Below are 19838 nucleotides of genomic sequence, written 5' to 3'. Positions count from 1 at the left end.
GGTCACCTGATCACAGCCTGTACAATAAAAAAATCTACTGGAACTCGTAATAGAAATTATTATGAGTTATGATACTTTTCCGCATGCTGAGCCACTACAACTGATTTTAAGATTCCCTCACCTGCTGAATCCCACTATAGCCTCTTCCATACTAATTTTCCTGTTTTGTTATCTTGTTGTTGTTTTTTTAAAGCCTCCTTCTTTTCCTATGATCGTGTTTTAAGCCAAACATATTCATTAGAATTAAAATTTAGGCTGAAATAAAGTTTGTGTTCTCATGTACTATATATGCACCACCTCATATATGACGCCATTCTTGCTTTTCAAAATACTAAGAGGACTTTCTCTGCTCTCATTTCATGCACAATGAAGATATAGTCTTTAACTCAAAGGCTGTGTCCTTGTTTTTTCTTTCATTTGCATTGCTAGCATTTCCAGACAGGCATGACTAGACGTGTTGCAAACAGTTTTTCCTTATGTATACTGAGGTAAAACTGTAAAATCTTGCAAAATATTTAATTTAATTAAATATCCAATTTTTAGTTTTGATTTATTGCTAAATGTTGATATTATTCAAGTATTTTAAAGTATAGTTTTTACAAAAACATTTTTATATGAACCCATTTCACTACATGCACTAAACAAGTTCAACAAATATTATTTTACAAATATTATTAATTTAAAGTCAGTGTAAAAGGCAAATTGATTTTGACGTAATTTTGAACAGATGGAAAATACTGAGAGGTCAGATGCCTCTTAATGATTTGAATTTAGCAAATATTCTCAGAAGATGCAGATCTTAAGTCAGGTGTTGTTGTGTTTTCTCATTTGCATTGCTGCCTTCTCCAGACAGGTGTGTTTGTTTTTTAGTTTTGACTGAAAACACAACAAACTTTCTGTGACATTAGCGGGGCAGGTATTTTATCTACATCATTTAATCCACAAAGATGAACGTGAAAGAAATTTAATTCAGATTTTTGTTCAAATAAGCAAAAATGATAAAAAAAACATTTTTTGTAGTGAAATTTTTCTTTTCTTTTCTTGTTTTTTAACTCAGTTTGGACTGAACGATTTATGTGGAAAAGCCAACCTTCAGCTTTCAGAGTTAGAAAGATGTCTTTTCAGTGTCTTTCTGACCAAATTATTAAAAAACAGTAACATCTAATATTATTTTAAAGCTAATTATTAACCATGTAGCATATATGAAACTCAGTATAAACAGGTGGTGCCAGTAGTACATCAATGGCAACATTTTCATTCAGTTTAAATCTATTTTGATGTTTTTATTTTAATTTCTTAAATTGGATTTTGTCCACTGTGGGGTGAACCTAAACATCATCTGCTGATCTGGCTGGGCTTATATCATGTTAAACGCATGTATGCAAAAAGTTCAATTTCAACAGCACATTTCAGTTTTTCTACATGACAAGTGTGTAAAACTACAGATAAATCTCTGGTAGCTCACTGCCCAGATGTCATATACTTATAAAACCTTATATTTTTATTTGACTGATGAAAACTTTCATTTTTTACTGGAATTTCTGTTGTACACATTAAAAAGGTTTTTTCTGTCATTTAACTGTTTACCTAATACCTAACTACTTTGGTGTAGTATAAATGGCTCTTGAGGAGCTTTTTATCAGCAGGAAAAGTTGTACACCTATAAGAAGTCCACAAATGTATGCCATGCACACTTTCCAAAACCATCCAGCAGACCAGATTGGAGTCTCTGTCGGGTCAATGCTGGCCCCCAGGACTTTTATTTCACACCCCTGATGTAAACGATGCTGTGGAAAACTGTAACTGCACAGGTATCTCTGTTTGTGTCAGAGACATTAGCATTGAAATTAAATATTACACTTGAGAAATGCAAATGTCATCATCTTCATCAAAGTAATAAAGTTTACAATAAAACGGCACATATAGTTGTGTGTGAATCTGGCTGATAGTCTTTGAGGTAAGCTTATGTGCCTTTGAAAGTAATGATCAGTGAAATGAATAAAAATGTGTAATAAGGCAAGTGAAAATGTAGAAAAATAAAATGTTTAAACATTAAATTGTAGAAACATGCAGTGGAAAGGTTTGGCCTGAAGATTAAGATATGAGTTTGAGTGTGTGGTCATTCATGCAAACATCAGTGACTAAAAATTTACATATTCTTGGATACTGAAACAAATGTAAAAGTATGAGACTGGAAGTGATTAGAAGAAAACTACAGAGACAGTAAGTCAGTCTATCTGCAAATTACTGCGTTTTATTAATGCCATAATACATTTGACTTGGATACTTTCTTAAGCCATGAGTGGGACTCATAGTTGGAGCTTCATTGGTAAGTTAAAGTATCTTAAACTTTCTTTAAGAAAAAATAAAGTTAAAATGAAGATGATGGAATTTAATGTACACATCAGTGAGATCATTCAAAAAAAATAACTCCTTTTTTTAAAAAAATATCTTTTAAATGTCTGTATTTTAACAGGCATTTCCATCATGTTAACATTAACATCTGGAACGCTGGCAGGTAAACTTTTCTTCTACGAACAAACATATTCTGGTCCACAAAGTGCAATCTTGTGTAGAATAGCACAAGAATTTTGTGTGTCGTTGCACCCCTAATATATATTAGGGGTGCAACGATACACAAAATTCACGGTTCGGTTTGATACTTTGGTGTCACGGTTCGATATTTTTTCGATACAAAAAAATGTTCATGCCTTTTTAATTTGTCATTTATTAAAATTATAAATATATATATATATTTTAACTCAAAAGTACAGTTTTTAAATTTAATGTTGCTGAAACAACAAAGTAATAAAAACAATAAATCTATCTGATCGAGAAATCACTCATCTTTGGAAGAGAGAGTTTATTACAGAGAAATGGCTCTTTCCAAAATAAAAGCTATACTATACGCTTCTTCTGGGGTATACTCTCAGCAGCATATTAAACATATCAGGTCCCCATAAGGAGAATCATGTGCTAAGGGCTGTCTAAATGACTCGGGTAAAGTTTGTAGCATGCGTGCTTGTTGTTTTTGTCTGCTTCCACTTGTCTTTGCATTAGGATGATGTCGGCATAAATGTGCAGTCATATTTGTTGTGTTCCCACTAGTGCTGTCAGCGTTAATCTCGGTGAAATTATGTTAACGCCACAACACGGCAAATCTCCGTTAACAAGCTACCGCGGATCGCCCCGTGCGTGGGGCTGGACGGCGTCAACACGTTAACGAGCAAACTGCGCTAACGCACTAGTTCCCACCCATGTAATTGAGCATTGCGTGGCACATCCGACATAATATTTTACTTTAGTCCATGACGCGCTTACCTTCAGGGTCATCTGTCACATGAAAACCAAAATAGTTCCAAACGCCAGATCTGAATGAGGGTGGGGGAGGTTCAATTTGCCATGTTGCAACGAGAGCTTAACTTCTGTCTCGCTAGCTTGCCCTGCGCTCAGTGAATCTGCGTTCGACTACTCTGCCTAGGCTGCACTGTCGAACGCTGATCCACTGAGCGCTCAACACAGACAGCATCATCAGAAGGAAAGTTGATAAAATAAATTAAAAATTTTGTATTGTTCGATACATATGAGTACCAAACCGAAAGTACTGTATCGAACGGTTCAATATCGATACGAGTATTGTTGCACCCCTAATATATATGTATATATATATTCAGTGTTGGGGAGTAACGGAATACATGTACCGCCGTTACGTATTTAAAATACAAAATATGAGTAACTGTATTTCGTTACAGTTACCGTTTAAAAAGTTGGTATTTAGAATACAGTTACTTTGTTGAAATAAATGGATTACACGGCGGTACTTCCCTGTTTCATATTGTCACGGGTCAGGACTGTTTGGGTTTTGTTTGACAGCTACGTTCTGTTGTTCCAGGCGGCAGCGTTACGGTTGCCATGGTTACAGGGTGACGCTCTCTCTCTCCTGGGTGAGAGAGGCCTTTTTGTTGTTGTTGTGCTAAGCTAATAGGCAGAATGCTACCGGTATAGCTCTAAAGAATGTAGCATCATAGGCAGTGTAGTCCGTGCTGCAGGGAGAATGGACTGCCATACACGTTATGTGTCTGTGAGCGAGGGAGGGAGAAAAAGGAAAAGTACGAGCTGTCATGAGCAAAAACGGGAGCTGGAAGCATGTAAATATAATAATAACCACTGCAGCCAAGAGGAGTGCCTGACGAGCCCAGTTGTAAGTAAGCTATTAAGCTTACTGTAAGTAAGATGTAAGTAAGCTATTAAGCTTACTTACAGTGGGGCAAAAAAGTATTTAGTCAGCCACCGATTGTGCAAGTTCCCCCACTTAAAATGATGACAGAGGTCAGTAATTTGCACCAGAGGTACACTTCAACTGTGAGAGACAGAATGTGAAAAAAAAATCCATGAATTCACATGGTAGGATTTGTAAAGAATTTATTCGTAAATCAGGGTGGAAAATAAGTATTTGGTCAATAACAAAAATACAACTCAATACTTTGTAACATAACTTTTGTTGGCAATAACAGAGGTCAAACGTTTACTATAGGTCTTTACCAGGTTTGCACACACAGTAGCTGGTATTTTGGCCCATTCCTCCATGCAGATCTTCTCAAGAGCAGTGATGTTTTGGGGCTGTCGCCGAGCAACGCGGACTTTCAACTCCCGCCACAGATTTTCTATGGGGTTGAGGTCTGGAGACTGGCTAGGCCACTCCAGGACTTTCAAATGCTTCTTACGGAGCCACTCCTTTGTTGCCCGGGCGGTGTGTTTTGGATCATTGTCATGTTGGAAGACCCAGCCTCGTTTCATCTTCAAAGTTCTCACTGATGGAAGGAGGTTTTGGCTCAAAATCTCACGATACTTGGCCCCATTCATTCTGTCCTTAACACGGATCAGTCGTCCTGTCCCCTTGGCAGAAAAACAGCCCCATAGCATGATGTTTCCACCCCCATGCTTCACAGTAGGTATGGTGTTCTTGGGATGCAACTCAGTATTCTTCTTCCTCCAAACACGACGAGTTGAGTTTATACCAAAAAGTTCTACTTTGGTTTCATCTGACCACATGACATTCTCCCAATCCTCTGCTGTATCATCCATGTGCTCTTTGGCAAACTTCAGACGGGCCTGGACATGCACTGGCTTCAGCAGCGGAACACGTCTGGCACTGCGGGATTTGATTCCCTGCCGTTGTAGTGTGTTACTGATGGTGACCTTTGTTACTTTGGTCCCAGCTCTCTGCAGGTCATTCACCAGGTCCCCCCGTGTGGTTCTGGGATCTTTGCTCACCGTTCTCATGATCATTTTGACCCCACGGGATGAGATCTTGCGTGGAGCCCCAGATCGAGGGAGATTATCAGTGGTCTTGTATGTCTTCCATTTTCTGATGATTGCTCCCACAGTTGATTTTTTCACACCAAGCTGCTTGCCTATTGTAGATTCACTCTTCCCAGTCTGGTGCAGGTCTACAATTCTTTTCCTGGTGTCCTTCGAAAGCTCTTTGGTCTTGGCCATGGCGGAGTTTGGAGTCTGACTGGTTGAGGCTGTGGACAGGTGTCTTTTATACAGATGATGAGGTCAAACAGGTGCCATTCATACAGGTAACGAGTGGGGGACAGAAAAGCTTCTTACAGAAGACGTTACAGGTCTGTGAGAGCCAGGGATTTTCCTTGTTTGAGGTGACCAAATACTTATTTTCCACCCTGATTTACGAATAAATTCTTTACAAATCCTACCATGTGAATTCATGGATTTTTTTTTCACATTCTGTCTCTCACAGTTGAAGTGTACCTCTGGTGCAAATTACTGACCTCTGTCATCATTTTAAGTGGGGGAACTTGCACAATCGGTGGCTGACTAAATACTTTTTTGCCCCACTGTACATCGACTGTTCACCGTGTTCGTGTTTTCCTCCAAAAACAATAAGTTCCATTGGAGCAGCCTTTCAACGCCTCTCTCTGTCTCTCGCTAGCAAAGTTGACCCAGACAACAAAGTAAAGCTATTTTTCGGCTACGAGCCCAACACAGAACCCACCGTATTATATATGTGGGTCATGGCCCCCACATATAAATTGCGCGCATCACTCTTTTTCCATTTCCATTTCTGTAGGCTGTGATGCTACAGGGATTTAACACAACAAAGTTTTAATTATGTTATATAATAACCCAGAAGTCTCTGTGTATATGCTTTTTTATTGTGACTGTGACTAAAAATCTGAAATAATGTGCACCCATCAGCTCACTGTAAAAGATAACATAGCTGTTGTAATACATAAAAAACACATCATCTTGAATGTGTCTTATACTGGGATGCGTACATGTCCATACTCACCTGACACTGATTTTAATTATAACTGATGAACAGAAATACAATGTTGTGAAAAAGTATTTGACTCTTCTTTAATTTTTTTTTAATTTTTGCACATTTGTCACACTTGCATTTTTCAAATCCTCAAACAAATTGTATTATTAGACAAAGATAGCCACAATAAGTACAAACTGCAATTTTAAATGATTTAATTCATAAAGGGAACAATGCTATCCAAAACTATGTAACTTCAGAGTTGTTTGAATGCTCAAACAACTGTGAAGTTGGTAACCGAGATTCTTGAAATACATTATTTTTATTTGTAGTGTGCTACTTTAGATTTTTTTTTTTCCCAGTAGGAGGTAGAAGTTAGTTTGGAGCTATGCTAAGTTGCAAAATCTGCTTAAGTTATATTCATTTAACCTCTGTTTCCTCCTGTCTAACCAGCTCACTCCCTTACAGTAAGAAATTAGTACGTAGCTGCCTTGAGACCAGGAGGGCCAGATTCAAATCCTGCTCATGGCAACATTTCTTGTGGGGCAGGTTATTTGTCAAATTTGTTTGATGACATGAAACATGTAACTGTGTTAAGTATACAGAAAAAAGGAAATCAAGAAGGGGACAAATGCCTTTCAGAGCACTGTATATTATGTTTGACTCTAAACATTCAAGGTGAGCAATCAGTGAAGAGTTGCAACATATATTCAAAGCTTTGGTTCTGCTCAGCGGTAGCTGTTTTGATTGATAATGCATTTTTTTAATTATTTAGGTCAACTTCTTTACAACGTGGCACTGAAAAAAACAGCTGTCCAATCTTCAACCAGTAGCACTGTGGGTACTGCTGGTAGAGCAGTTGATGGAAACAGAGATGCAAGCTATCAAAGAGGGTCTTGCACACTTACCAGTGGACAATCTAATCCCTGGTGGAGAGTAGACCTGGTAAATGTGTATACAATTGGGACTGTAATGATAACCAATAGAGATGAATTGGAAAACAGGCTGGATGGTGCCGAAATCTGAATCGGAAATTCAACAAAAATCAGTGACCCTGAAAGTAACAGGTGATATATACCCATAAGTCAGTTATCATTATATCAGTGGGACTTATTTATTTTTTATTTTTATACTTTTTCTTTTTGAATCTGTTATATACAGGTGTGCTGTCATCTCTCACATTCCCAGCGGACAAGCGTTTTATTTTCCATGTAACTCTGTGAAGGGACGCTATGTCACTGTGTTTCTACCAGGAAGTGCAAAGGTCCTGAGTCTCTGTGAGGTTGAAGTGTACTACGGTAAACCCCTTTAATTATTATGTTGATACATAAGACTGTAATTTACTGAGTCAAAGGACAATGAAGGCTTTTATGTCAGTGTGTTTTTAATTTCTAAAAATATTATTATGATTCTTTATTTTTTTTATTTATGTCAATAGAGATTGTGACAGGCCAACCAAAAGAAATTATTGTTTTCTTGGTTTTCCTCCAAGGATACCCATTACCCAATGTGGCACTGAAAGGAGAAGCTTCCCAGTCATCTACACTCTCCTTTGCCACTGCGTCCAAAGCCATCGATGGCAGACGGAACTCGTTCTATAGCAATGGGTTCTGTAGCCACACGGCTGAAGACGAGACCAACCCCTGGTGGAGGGTGGACCTGCAGCGAAGCTTTACAATCACTGCTGTAAAAGTCACCAACAGAGGAGACTGCTGTGCTGAAAGACTGGATGGAGCTGAGATCAGAATAGGAAACTCACTGGAGAACAATGGAAACAATAATCCCAGGTAATGATGACTTCATACCAGTCAATGTTCATTGTGATTTTTTTCTTTGTTTGTTTCATCTTAAAATAATTTCAACAGCAATATTTCAGAGATTGCAATATTTATATATTATCCACCACAGGACTAGTTCAGGACTTCATGTTACTTCCTCCTGAACTGGAACTCCACAACATTAACATAATACTGCCCTGTAAAATATCCCAACTCTTTGATCTTTGGGCTGAAAGAAGAATAACACTCGATGCATAAATGCTCAATCAACAATTACTTTAATCAACACAATTATCTTTATTCCATACAATACTTTGAGCATTTCAAACGTCCGAACAGGAGATGTGCATTGGAGGGTGTCCGGCAAAATCTCGAAGTGTCTGACCATTTCTCACATTCTTAAAGCTTCGGCCCCCCTTCCAAACTAAGCATCCACATTCTTTCTCTCTCTGTGAGCCTAAGTTATGACCTTGGCTTCCTGTGCAGTATGTTTTGTTCTTCCTACAATCAGAAAAGCAAGGCCATGATTCTCTGCAAACAGTATTTTCTTTATAAATCAGCATTATGAAGTACCATAGAACAGTGTAATTCATTCACAGTAAATCAGCAGTCTAATGTAATACAAATGAGTCTAATCAATATAATAATGCAACCTAAAACTATATAATGATTTCATAAGCTTAAATCAGAGGTATAATGTAACATAAAACCCTTTAAGCTCTTGTTAAAAAGAGATCACTTACACCTTCCAATCCAGTGTTGCGAGGTCCAGCTTTGAGCTCTAAGGCAGGGGATGAAACAACATCCGCATGTCGTAAGTATTGCAACGAAAACAGAAAGTGAGACCGTGATTGACATAATAAACTCTTCCATTGCCTTTTTTTTTTTTTTTTTACATTTTTTAAAATGATGTTCTGAGCCTTCCCAGGGCTCTAGTTACAGAACCATCTGGGGCTATATTGTTGGGAATGAAAGTGCAGCACATCTCTCCAAACGTTACACACACACACCCTCTTTTTACCCACTAGGTGTCAGTTCTCTTAGTTGTCATGCTTCTTTTCTCTCTCTCGACCCTCTGTCCCCCTTTAATAGGTGGACCATATGTGGGATAACTGCTGTGTTTGGGAAATTTAGATGCAAGAAAAATAATGTTCTTCTAGTCTCGTGACTTTATGACCCATAGACTTATTCTAAAAATAACCTATGTGTGTAAGCATGTTTGCAATGACCCCTCTGCATTCTAAGTCATTTCCCACAATATATCAGTCACACCGAACAAAGCTTATGACCTTCAGAAGACTGATTTCCAACTCTCATGAGCTCGTTTGCAATGTGTGTATGAAAATAATTATAAAACATTCTCAATCCTAACATTTTCCCTCCTTTTACACATTTAAATGTGTAAAATGATTTAGTGTGTGTTTGTAGATGTGTGTGTGTGTGTGTGTGTGTGGCCTGAAGCGTGCCCTGGGATCCTGCTCTCCTCCTTTTCAGTCTGTTTGCGACCATTGCTGCTGCTGCTCAGTCCTGTCCATCCTGGCTCTGTATCAAGCACAAACAGAAAAAACAAAAACCAAACAAAAAACAGGCAGGAGTGTACGAACAGGAAAATTATGTTCTGTTTGCTGTGTTACACGGAGAGGGGGGACGGGGACGCCAGGCCCTGTGTCAGCCCCCCCTCTCCTTAATGATATAATTAACTCACATGTACATGTACATATTTAAATTCTTAAGATTATGTTTAAACTCACAAAAGAGATTTTCCTTCCTTCAGTAGGTCATTTGTATTGTTCAATGAGCAGAAACCATCTCACAATTTGACTATCTTATCTAAATGTATTGTTTCATCACTGGTTGGTCATACCAGTCTTTCTTTTTTTCTTTTTTTTAAGTTAACCTTGCTGAAAAATGTTCACGTGTTAATGAGTGTAAGCTGATTTTCATTGCATGTGTGCATTAGTAGGCGGGTTAATTCTATGTGTGTTCAGTGGAGCTGCAGATCCAGCAAAGCCTCTGTGCGTGTTTTTGTTTGTTGCGATGTTCCAGACACTTTCCCAACCTCCACAAGTCAGTTGGCCCCAAATTTCAACACAATTTTATGTGCTCTTAAAACCTTCATTTCTGTCCTCGCTGCTGTACATTTCACAGCTGCTGATTCTTGCTGGGTGTGGTTCCCATTATGTTAATCTATCAATTTGCTCCAGCTGCTGTGCTCGTGGTGGAAGGTTGATCAAGGTCCGTAGCCACCTGTATTAACACACTGTGACACTTATCTAATATCATTTTCATCACTGCTCCATAGACAAGCAGGTAACACGCCCACCTTTACAGCGTAAACTGCACACAAGTCTCGCAACACATTCCTCTCTCTGCTTGTCAATACTGATCCTGAAGGTTGACCCCGTAGGAAATTGGGTAAAGGCTGCCGACCTTTTGCCAGCGCCATCTTATCCTTCCGACCATACATACATTACACAGCATCACATGGGGAAGACAGGTCAGAGAGGTATAACACACTTTCTGCTGTCAGGTGTGCTTCCATCTCACATATCAATGCGGGTAAAACCTACACATACCGCTGTGACGGAGGCAGCATGGAGGGTCGCTTTGTGAACGTGTTTCTTCCTGGACAGAAGAAGACTCTCACCCTGTGTGAAGTGGAGGTGTATGCTGCCCCAGCAGGTAGAGCTGTAAGCGACTGGATCTGATCTACTGAAAGACATCTGCCTGATACTGATTCATACTTGTTTCTTCTTTTCAACAATTTAGTTGAACCACTTCCAAACGTGGCCTTAAACAAACAAACAGTACAGTCATCAACTTGGTATGGGCCAGTGTATGGGCCCTCAAAAGGTGTTGATGGGTGCAGAAATGGAAACTTGCACTCTGGGTGCTGTACACACAATGATCAAGACATGGTTCCCTGGTGGAGAGTAGACTTGTTGGCTGTCTATAAAGTCAGTGCTGTCACCATCATCAACAGACAGGATGGTTATATTCCAAGGATTCTTGGGGTACAGATCCTGATCGGGAACTTGCTGGATCAAAATGGTAACCAAAACCCCAGGTGAAATTTGATTTCTGATAAACATGCATTTCTCCATAAACATTTTTTCCTTATTAAAAAACTGAACATTATATTTAAAAGAGTTACACTGAAACTTTCATCCATCAGTTGTGGCATGATCAAATCATTAGATGGTACACCAACATACACATTCCAGTGTAATGAAATGGAAGGTCGCTACATCATTGTGATCATACCAGGAAAAAAGACTTACGCAACCCTGTGTGAAGTGGAGGTGTTTGCTTCTCTATCAGGTAGGGTCTTGTTGTGCTATTTTTTAGAAATCGTTGTGGTTTTGTGTGCTTAAATTATTATTGTAAGATTTATACTGTTGTTTTGTTTTGTTTTTCTTGTATTTACCATTAAACTACAGAATATTTGAATGGAACATGTTAAAATGAAAGGAAAACAATAGCAACCAAATATGGCTTAAACAAACAGAATCCTAAAACAAAGTACTTCCCTGTAGTTCCAGAAGCTGTTACTCCTTCACCAACTCCTCCACCTCCTCCCACCCCTCCTCCACCTGTGAGCCTGCAGCTTGGTGGCAGGAACGTGACGGTGGTGGGAGAGAGGCTCTGCTGGTCTGATGCTCTGATGTACTGTAGACGTTATTACTGGGACCTGCTCAGCCTTCACAGCCAACAGGAGCAAAGCGAGTTGGAGCAGCTGCTGGGCCTCATTCCTTTCTCTCTCACAGACCACCTCTGGATGGGACTGCGCAGGTACTGAAAGCTTTAAATACATTTAGTTGATGTACATCACAGATTAATTAATGAGCAGGACATAATATAAATGAGATGGTGCTTCTCTCCAATCACAAGTGAAATGGAAAAATTTATTAAAGAACTAGACATAAATATCAAATGACAACAAAGAAACAGAAGAAACAACCAAATCAAATAACAAAGGAACAACAATATAAACAAGAAAGAAATGCAAACAATGTACAAAGTGAATGAAAATAACTACAAATGGTTCAAAGAAGAAAAAACTTCTGACAACACAATGACCCTGAAAAAGAAAAAATCCAGTCAAGAAAATATTTACTTGTTTTCTGATCATTTATACAAATGTGTGTCATAGGGCAGCGGTCCCCAACCCCCGGGCCTCGGACCGGTACCGGTCCGTGAGTCGTTTGGTACCAGGCTCAGGTGTGAAATGTATAGTTTTCATGGTTTTTATCGGTTTTCAGCCTTATTTTGTTATCGTTTTTATCGTTTACTCGGTTTTCCTTGGTCTTTTCACGTGTGTTATGAATAAATTTTCTTTTTTCGGTACCGGTACTAGTTTTATTTTGTTGTATTTATCCGCGACACCTTAAAGGCCGGTCCATGAAAATATTGTCGGGCATAAACCGGTCCGTGGCGCAAAAAAGGTTGGGGACCGCTGTCATAGGGGATACAGGTTTTCACAGTCAATAAAGAAGGCATATTATGTAAATTTAAACTGCTGCAACATGTCAGATGCCCCGCCTCTTAATGATCTGAATTCAGGAAATATTCTTGGAAAATGCAGATCTTTAAGTTAGATGCTTTGTGTTGTTGTGTTTTCTCATTTGCATTGCTGTGTTTACTGGGCAAAAACAAACCTGCTGTCTCATGAAGTATGGCGTTATTTTGTGCCACTATTCTGAGCGCACTTAAAAAAAAATTGCAGGCGCAAGTGTTGCATTTTGAGGAGAAATTTATTTTGAGCGAAGAAAAACTGAATTTGAGTGAACAGAATTCATTGCTGCGTGCAGAAAATGTATTTCAGTGCTATTATTCACACACGCACAATAGCAGCCCCTCTCCCTCAGTTTTTGCATTTGCGCTCGCTCGCAATGTGTTGCTTGCGCTCTCAACATTTCTGCCCGTGCGTGCTCAACTCTTTCTCTACACCGTTTGTGCCACAAAACCAGCCAATCACAGACTTGGATGCAAAAAAAATCTGATTGGCTGTTTTGGTCTCCAATCAGCTCCAAATGATGAAATGCAATATCCCAGAATCCATTTTGTCCAAAACTCAAACGAGGCAGTTGCGGAGAAACACGGTGTGGCGGAGTTTGAAATATTATTCTTTCTGGGTGAGAAAATAAACTTTTAAGATATTTTCATGCCAGAATGGAGCTGTGTAAACTTCAAATATCTGCTCGATTTATCAAGACATCACATATTTGCATAAGTGCTCTAATGTTTTCGGAGATGCCTGTTACCCACCAGCTGACCGCATAGCTGGACTGGCCATTGGGCATACCGGACATTTGCCCGTGGGCCGATGGTGATTTTTCATGTTTATGTTTGTTTGTTTTTGTAACGGTATAAACAATGAAAGGTGGTGGATTAGCCAATTGGTCATGATCAACTCTGGGCTGGAACAATTACAATACATCCGTATTGAAAGGAAAAGGAACGCGATTTGTCCCAAACTTCAGCAACGATGAAAAAAAAGACACAAAGCTGAAGTTATTCTGTCTTTGCTGCACAGCTGCCTCTTCTCCCCTCATTCTCCCTCCCTCCCTCTCCTGTTGCTACTTCAATCATGAAACTGATCAATGATCAGCTGATTGTCTCTCTTGTTTGTTTATCGCCCACTTTACGCCAGAAAGAGGAAACCAGCAGATGCGCTAAACAACAGCAGCTTGATCAGCTGTTTTTTAATATTACTTTCTAGTATCAGCTGATGTTTGCTAGATCCACAGCTGTAAATGCTGCTCATGATACCGGTTTTGATATGTGGTGAGAGGAAAACATTAAGGTGATACAAATCATACATATATACCAACAAGACAGTGTACGTCACTGTCACAACAGTGTTTGTTTTAGTTCAAAGGCTTTATGGTTTTCCTATAATACCTGGTGGTGTAGTCGGTGATTTTTTTGTCAGTTCAACCTTATACATTATGTTTAACCCGAGTGCCCACCCGGTCAGCTGGTGGGTAACAGGCCTCTCCGAAAACATTAGAGCACTTATGCAAATATGTGGTGTCTCGATGAATCGAGCAGATATTTGAAGTTTACACCACACCATTCTGACATGAAAATATCTTAAAAGTTTATTTTGTGACCCAGAAAGAATAATATTTCAAACTCCGCCACACCGTGTTTCTCCGCAACTGCCTCGTTTGAGTTTTGGACGAAATGGATTGTGGGATATTGCATTTCGTTATTTGAGCTGATTGAAGACCAAAACAGCCAATCAGATTTTTTTTTGTATCCAAGTCTGTGATTGGCTGGTTTTGTGGCACAAATATAACGGTGTAGAGAAGGAGTTGAGCGCGCATGGGCAGAAATGTTGAGAGCGCAAGCAACACATTGCGAGCGAGCGCAAATGCAAAAACTGAGCGAGAGGGGCTGCTATTGTGCGTGTGTGTGAATAATAGAAAACACTGAAATACATTTTCTGCACGCAGCAATGAATTCTGTTCACTCAAATTCAGTTTTTTCTTCGCTCAAAATAAATTTCTCCTCAAAATGCAACACTTGCACCTGCAATTTTTTTTTTACGTGCGCTCAGAATAGTGGCACAAAAATAACGCCATAATGAAGGGGGCAGTTTATTTAATCCACATTGTTTAATCCAAAAAGACAAAAATCTAAACTACATTTGGATTTTCTGTTCACTTAAGCAAACATGATAAAATTCAAATATTTTCCAGTATATTTAACATATTTTGTTATTTTTAAGATAACTATCAATCATTGAGCTTGTGTTAAATGTCAATAGCTGAATTTTCCAATCAGTTTACATCTGTTCGTTATACTTTCTCTACAACAGATCCCTCAGAGCAGACGAGTGGTTCTGGATGTCTGGATATTCCATGAATTTCTTATATTTTCCACAAGATTTTTTTCCTGACAGCTACTCCAGCACCTGTGGAGGCGTGGCCAGCACAGACCACTTCCTCTGGCAGGACCAGCCCTGTGAGGAGAACCTGAACTTCATCTGCCAATCAGGTTTTACTTACACCACGTTAAGGCTTGTGTGCTTTTATTGTGCATTGCTTTAGTTGAACTTTTCCTCATGTTCTTTCAGGTGCTGACAATGGCGTGCAGAGAGTTTATTTCTCCAGCACCCAAGGATCCAACAAGTCCATAGGAAAATCGATGACACTGTATAAACTGTGATGCATGGGTTTTTTTTGTGTTAGAAATAGTTTATATCTGAATTTGTTTTGCACTCCTTTAAACCATTCTTAGAAAATTTCAGTAATTGCATAAAACATCACGTTTATCTTTTTCATAAGTTAAAGTCATGAATAAATGATTTGTCTTTAAATAATTTCCTGTCTAGTTTGTAGTAATGCTCATAGCAATCATAGCAATTGTATTCACACAAAACATGTGTGGTTGTTCCTCTGCATTATATAAAGCAATAAATGACTATAATAATGTCTCTAAAGTTATGGCAAAGACTGTAATGATGAAATGTGGTAATAAAGTTTGGATTAATAAGCATCCATCCATCCATCCATCTTCATCCGCTTTATCGGGGGCCGGGTCGTGGGGGCATCAACTTGGTATGGGCCAGTGTTTGGGCCCTCAAAAGGTGTCGATGGATGCAGAAATGGAAACTTGGACTCAGGATGCTGTACACATACTTCAGAAGATCTGGATCCCTGGTGGAGAGTAGACTTGTTGGCTGTCTATAAAGTCAGTGCTGTCACCATCATCAACAGACAGGATGCTGTTATAGAAAGGATTCTTGGGGCGCAGATCCTGATCGGGAATTCGCTGGAACAAAATGGAAACCAAAACCCCAGGTGAGATCTGATTTCTAAAAAATTTCTAAAAAATAGAAAATATCTCCATAAACATTAATTCAAATATTTTTTCCTTATTTAAAAAATGACAAACTAATGTTTAAACATAGATTAAATAATCATTGTTTTTTTTGTTTCTCTACATCCATCAGTTGTGGCATGATCAAATCATTAGATGGTACACCAACATACACATTCCAGTGTAATGAAATGGAAGGTCGCTACATCATTGTGATCATACCAGGAACTAAGAGATATATGACCCTGTGTGAAGTGGAGGTCTTTGCTTCCCTATCTGGTAGGGTCTTGAAATATTATTTCTAGAACTTGTGGAGGTTTTGTGTCCTTGAATTATTATTGTAGGATTTTTACTTTTGTTTTCCTTTTTCTCATGGTACATAGGACCAAATTAACTGCATGCACTTTTAGCTTTCAGTGTCCAATTTTACTACAGAATATTGGAACATTTTAAAATAAAAGGGAAATAAAAGGAAAACAATAACCACAAAATATGGCTTAAAGAAACCAAATACTAAAAGAAAAAAATCACTACAGTGCCAGAAGTTATCATTCCTTCACCGACACCTCCACCTCCTCCCAGCCCTCCTCCGCCTGTGAGCCTGCAGCTTGGTGGCAGGAACGTGACGGTGGTGGGAGAGAGGCTCTGCTGGTCTGATGCTCTGATGTACTGTAGACGTTATTACTGGGACCTGCTCAGCCTTCACAGCCAACAGGAGCAAAGCGAGTTGGAGCAGCTGCTGGGCCTCGTTCCTTTCTCCCTCACAGACCACGTCTGGCTGGGACTGCGCAGGTACTGATACAGTAGTTATTGCAGTAGTCCGCAAACTATTCAGTTCCCCCAAATTGGTCCTGATGGTCTACAACATAAGTATGTTTGGATGCGATAAGATGCAAATGTCTTCTAAAACAAACAAAATAACAAACAAATGGAAAAGTGCTGTATAATTGCACAAAAACTACCAATTTTGTTGTGTTTTTTTTTTTCATAATTAATGAATAAGGTTTGTGATCTACGTTCAAGGTTCCTGCACAATACTAAGAGGCCAGATGCACTACCCTGTACTCTTATGACGCATGATGTCTGTGACAATTTGCAAACTTTGCAAATCAAATTATGCAGATGCAGATCTTTGCATTGCGTTGTGCGTCCTTCCATTTTCTCATTTGCATTTCTGCCATTGCTGCAATAGTAGGCCACCTTGCAAACAGCTTTCACTGTAAACACAACAAACCTGCTGTACCAAGGTTTTTTTCTTTTTTTAAAAATGATTGTCATTGTTCTTTTAGGCCTACACAACATCAAGAAGATAAATATGGATCATCCAGCTTATGTGAAATTCAACAAGCAGCTTTTAAACACCCATATGCTCCATAGACAGCAACATCTCGATAAATGTAAATCTGTTCAGATCTGTTCATCTGTTCTGTCCAACAGATCCCTCAGAGGAGACGAGTGGTTCTGGATGTCTGGACAGTCCATGAATTTCTTGAATTGGCCACAGGATTTTGTTCTAGACTGTTACTCCAGCACCTGTGGGGGCATGACCAGCACAGAGCACCTCCTGTGGCAGGACCAGCCCTGTGAGGAGAGCCTCAACTTCATTTTCCAATCAGGTTTGCTTACACCACAATGTTGCGTGCGTGCATTTACTGGGCATTGCCTTAATTTAACTGTAACTCATAACCCTTTAGGTGCTCAGGACGGTGTGCAAAGAGTTTACTTCGACAGCACCGCGATTGCCACACGTTCATAGTAAAGGTGAATATCATCATGTATGCTGAAATGTATATTTTTAAGATAGAGATAGATTTGATTAGAAACTTTATTTCTTAATCTATCCTTTGCTGAGGCTCCATAAGAAATGTGTGCACGAAAGGGAATTTGACTTTAAAAACATGACTAAAGCTGTTAATGCAGTACTTCTGTTAAAACCCCTGAATGAGAGCTGACAGACATCAACTCTGCTACATCTTGATTGTCTGATTTAAAGTGCAGAGGCAGACTTATAGGAATTGTCTCATTGTGTAAGCATTTATGGACACAAATGTGTTGGAAGCTAAACTTTGTTCTGTATTATGTCAAGACCAAAGCAATGAAATGCAGATCACACTTCAACAATTCAGAACTGATCTACAAATTCATCAAAGCAATAAAATTCTCATTAAAACAAAAGACACGTTTGCGTATTTTAATATTGACCTTGAGGAAAAAATATTGAGACTCTTAATATGCTAAAATATTAAAATAGCACACATGCAGGGCACACGCTTTATCTTGTGAGTGCTTGGTTTAATACTCATTAAGGGAACATCTGGGTAAATAAATCAGCAACTCCCACTTGCTCACATTAGAATATTTTCTATAACAGTTTTAGTGCTTTAAATGAAGTCATGGGAAGTTGAATATGTTCAGCGTTACAAGCCTCAAAGTGAAAAGGGGCAAGCCAAAGCTTTGTTTTTTGTGTTTTTTTAAATCAAAGTATTTTTCCTTCCTGTTTGAGCCTCAGAATTTTATATGAACAGGAGCAAGACATGTTAAATTTTCAGGGTTGGAAAACATATTTAAATTCTAACTAAATCAGTTTTTCACAATCTAAACCTGCAACCTTGTTTTTTCCCAGCACAATATTTTTTTCTGCAGCCAACTGTGAGAACAGCATTATGGGACATATCGATGTTTAAAAGCAAAATATCCATTCTGCAGAGAAACAGCAATGAGCTGTGGTACCCTGGATGATTGATCTGTTTTCTGATGGCTGGTTCTTGTGTGACGCGTTGACTTGGGAATGAAATGACCCGGTTCTAAAAGGACACAATTACACAAAGGGAACATTGTGATTGTAGGTCAACAGGGCACGTGTTTCTGTTACATTTCTTTAGGTGTGGTACAATCCTGTAGTTTCAGGGAGCGTGCGACTCCCATATCTGAGTAATGTGTTAACGGCAGCATGTGACAAGTGTCTAATATAAACCAAGTAAGGACAGACACACCCAAAAAATTAGGACAGGTTGAATCAGTGTAAAGTTGAGTTTCGCCTCACCTTCGATTCACCTGGTCTTACTCGTCCTTCTTGTCTCGTGTCTGTGTCTGGTGCAGGCTGAGTCACTCGTTTGAAACTATACTTGTGTATCAAACTGTGCATTGTTTTATTTCTGCTGTTAAATTAATTCTTATTTAATGTCTAAACTGTTTATATAGAGCAATAATATGACAGAAGAGTCCCATAGAAGAGTCTATGGGAGGATAGATTCTGACCAGTGATGATCCAGCCCTGTGCTGATCCTGCTAGCATCTCTGACGCTGATGCAGCCAGAGATGTTTTTAATGTTTTTAAGTTTGGGTTTTTTGTGTCTGTGTCTGGGGGGAGGGTTCACAGCTCGTTTTAGTAACCCCGCTCCTTGGCATCGTCTGCCTTCCATTCTTTGTATTATAATAATTGCAAGCACATGGAGGGCGCTGTTGTAGTGTTTCAGATCAAAGCTGACCCCGTTTCTCCTCACTCGGTTTTAAACATCAAAACTTAAAGTTAAATTTAGCAGCTGCAAAGCCACTATTGCGGTGCTACTTTCAGTGAAATGAACCAATAAAAAATATAAGAAACTGTGAGTCATCTCAAAGCTAGAAAGTGATCCAAAACTTTAGGCAAGGCTGACTTTTGATTTACCCCATTCTGACTGAATATACTTACAAAACGTTACAGTAAAACTCTTTAATTAATGTTAGCATGATTTATAGGCTTATAAATCATTATCTTTCTTTCTCCTACAGGTCTGTTACATGGCATATGACATGAATCATGTCTGTAGTGCACCGAACATGTGCAGGCATTGCTGCAGTTAATATTTAAGGGAGTATTCACAACAATTTTTTCTGTTAGCGCATCTGCCACTGAGGTTAAAGAACCTCACTCAACCGCACTTGGGGGAAAGTTTGAGAGGGGA

General features: G+C 39.0%; 1 protein-coding gene and 1 pseudogene across 1 annotated transcript; both read left to right on the top strand.

Moving 5' to 3' along the window:
* Positions 1-2298: 2298 nt before the first annotated feature.
* LOC148104137 (uncharacterized) lies at positions 2299-10772 on the top strand (annotated as a pseudogene).
* A 207-nt stretch (positions 10773-10979) lies between these two features.
* Positions 10980-17650, top strand: LOC102787629 (uncharacterized). Its single transcript, XM_087838258.1, has 10 exons — positions 10980-11131; positions 11240-11385; positions 11601-11856; positions 14975-15036; positions 15149-15227; positions 15678-15875; positions 16028-16173; positions 16431-16686; positions 17332-17510; positions 17589-17650. Exons 1-10 carry the CDS (start codon positions 10980-10982, stop codon positions 17648-17650), a joined length of 1536 nt encoding a protein of 511 aa, XP_087694384.1.
* Positions 17651-19838: the final 2188 nt, after the last annotated feature.

This window comes from Neolamprologus brichardi, chromosome 3 (genome assembly GCF_056152115.1).
Source record: "Neolamprologus brichardi isolate AB-2024 chromosome 3, ASM5615211v1, whole genome shotgun sequence".
NCBI lineage: Eukaryota > Metazoa > Chordata > Actinopteri > Cichliformes > Cichlidae > Neolamprologus > Neolamprologus brichardi.
Note: the sequence above shows the minus strand (reverse complement) of the source record. Positions and strands in the feature narration are given on the sequence as shown.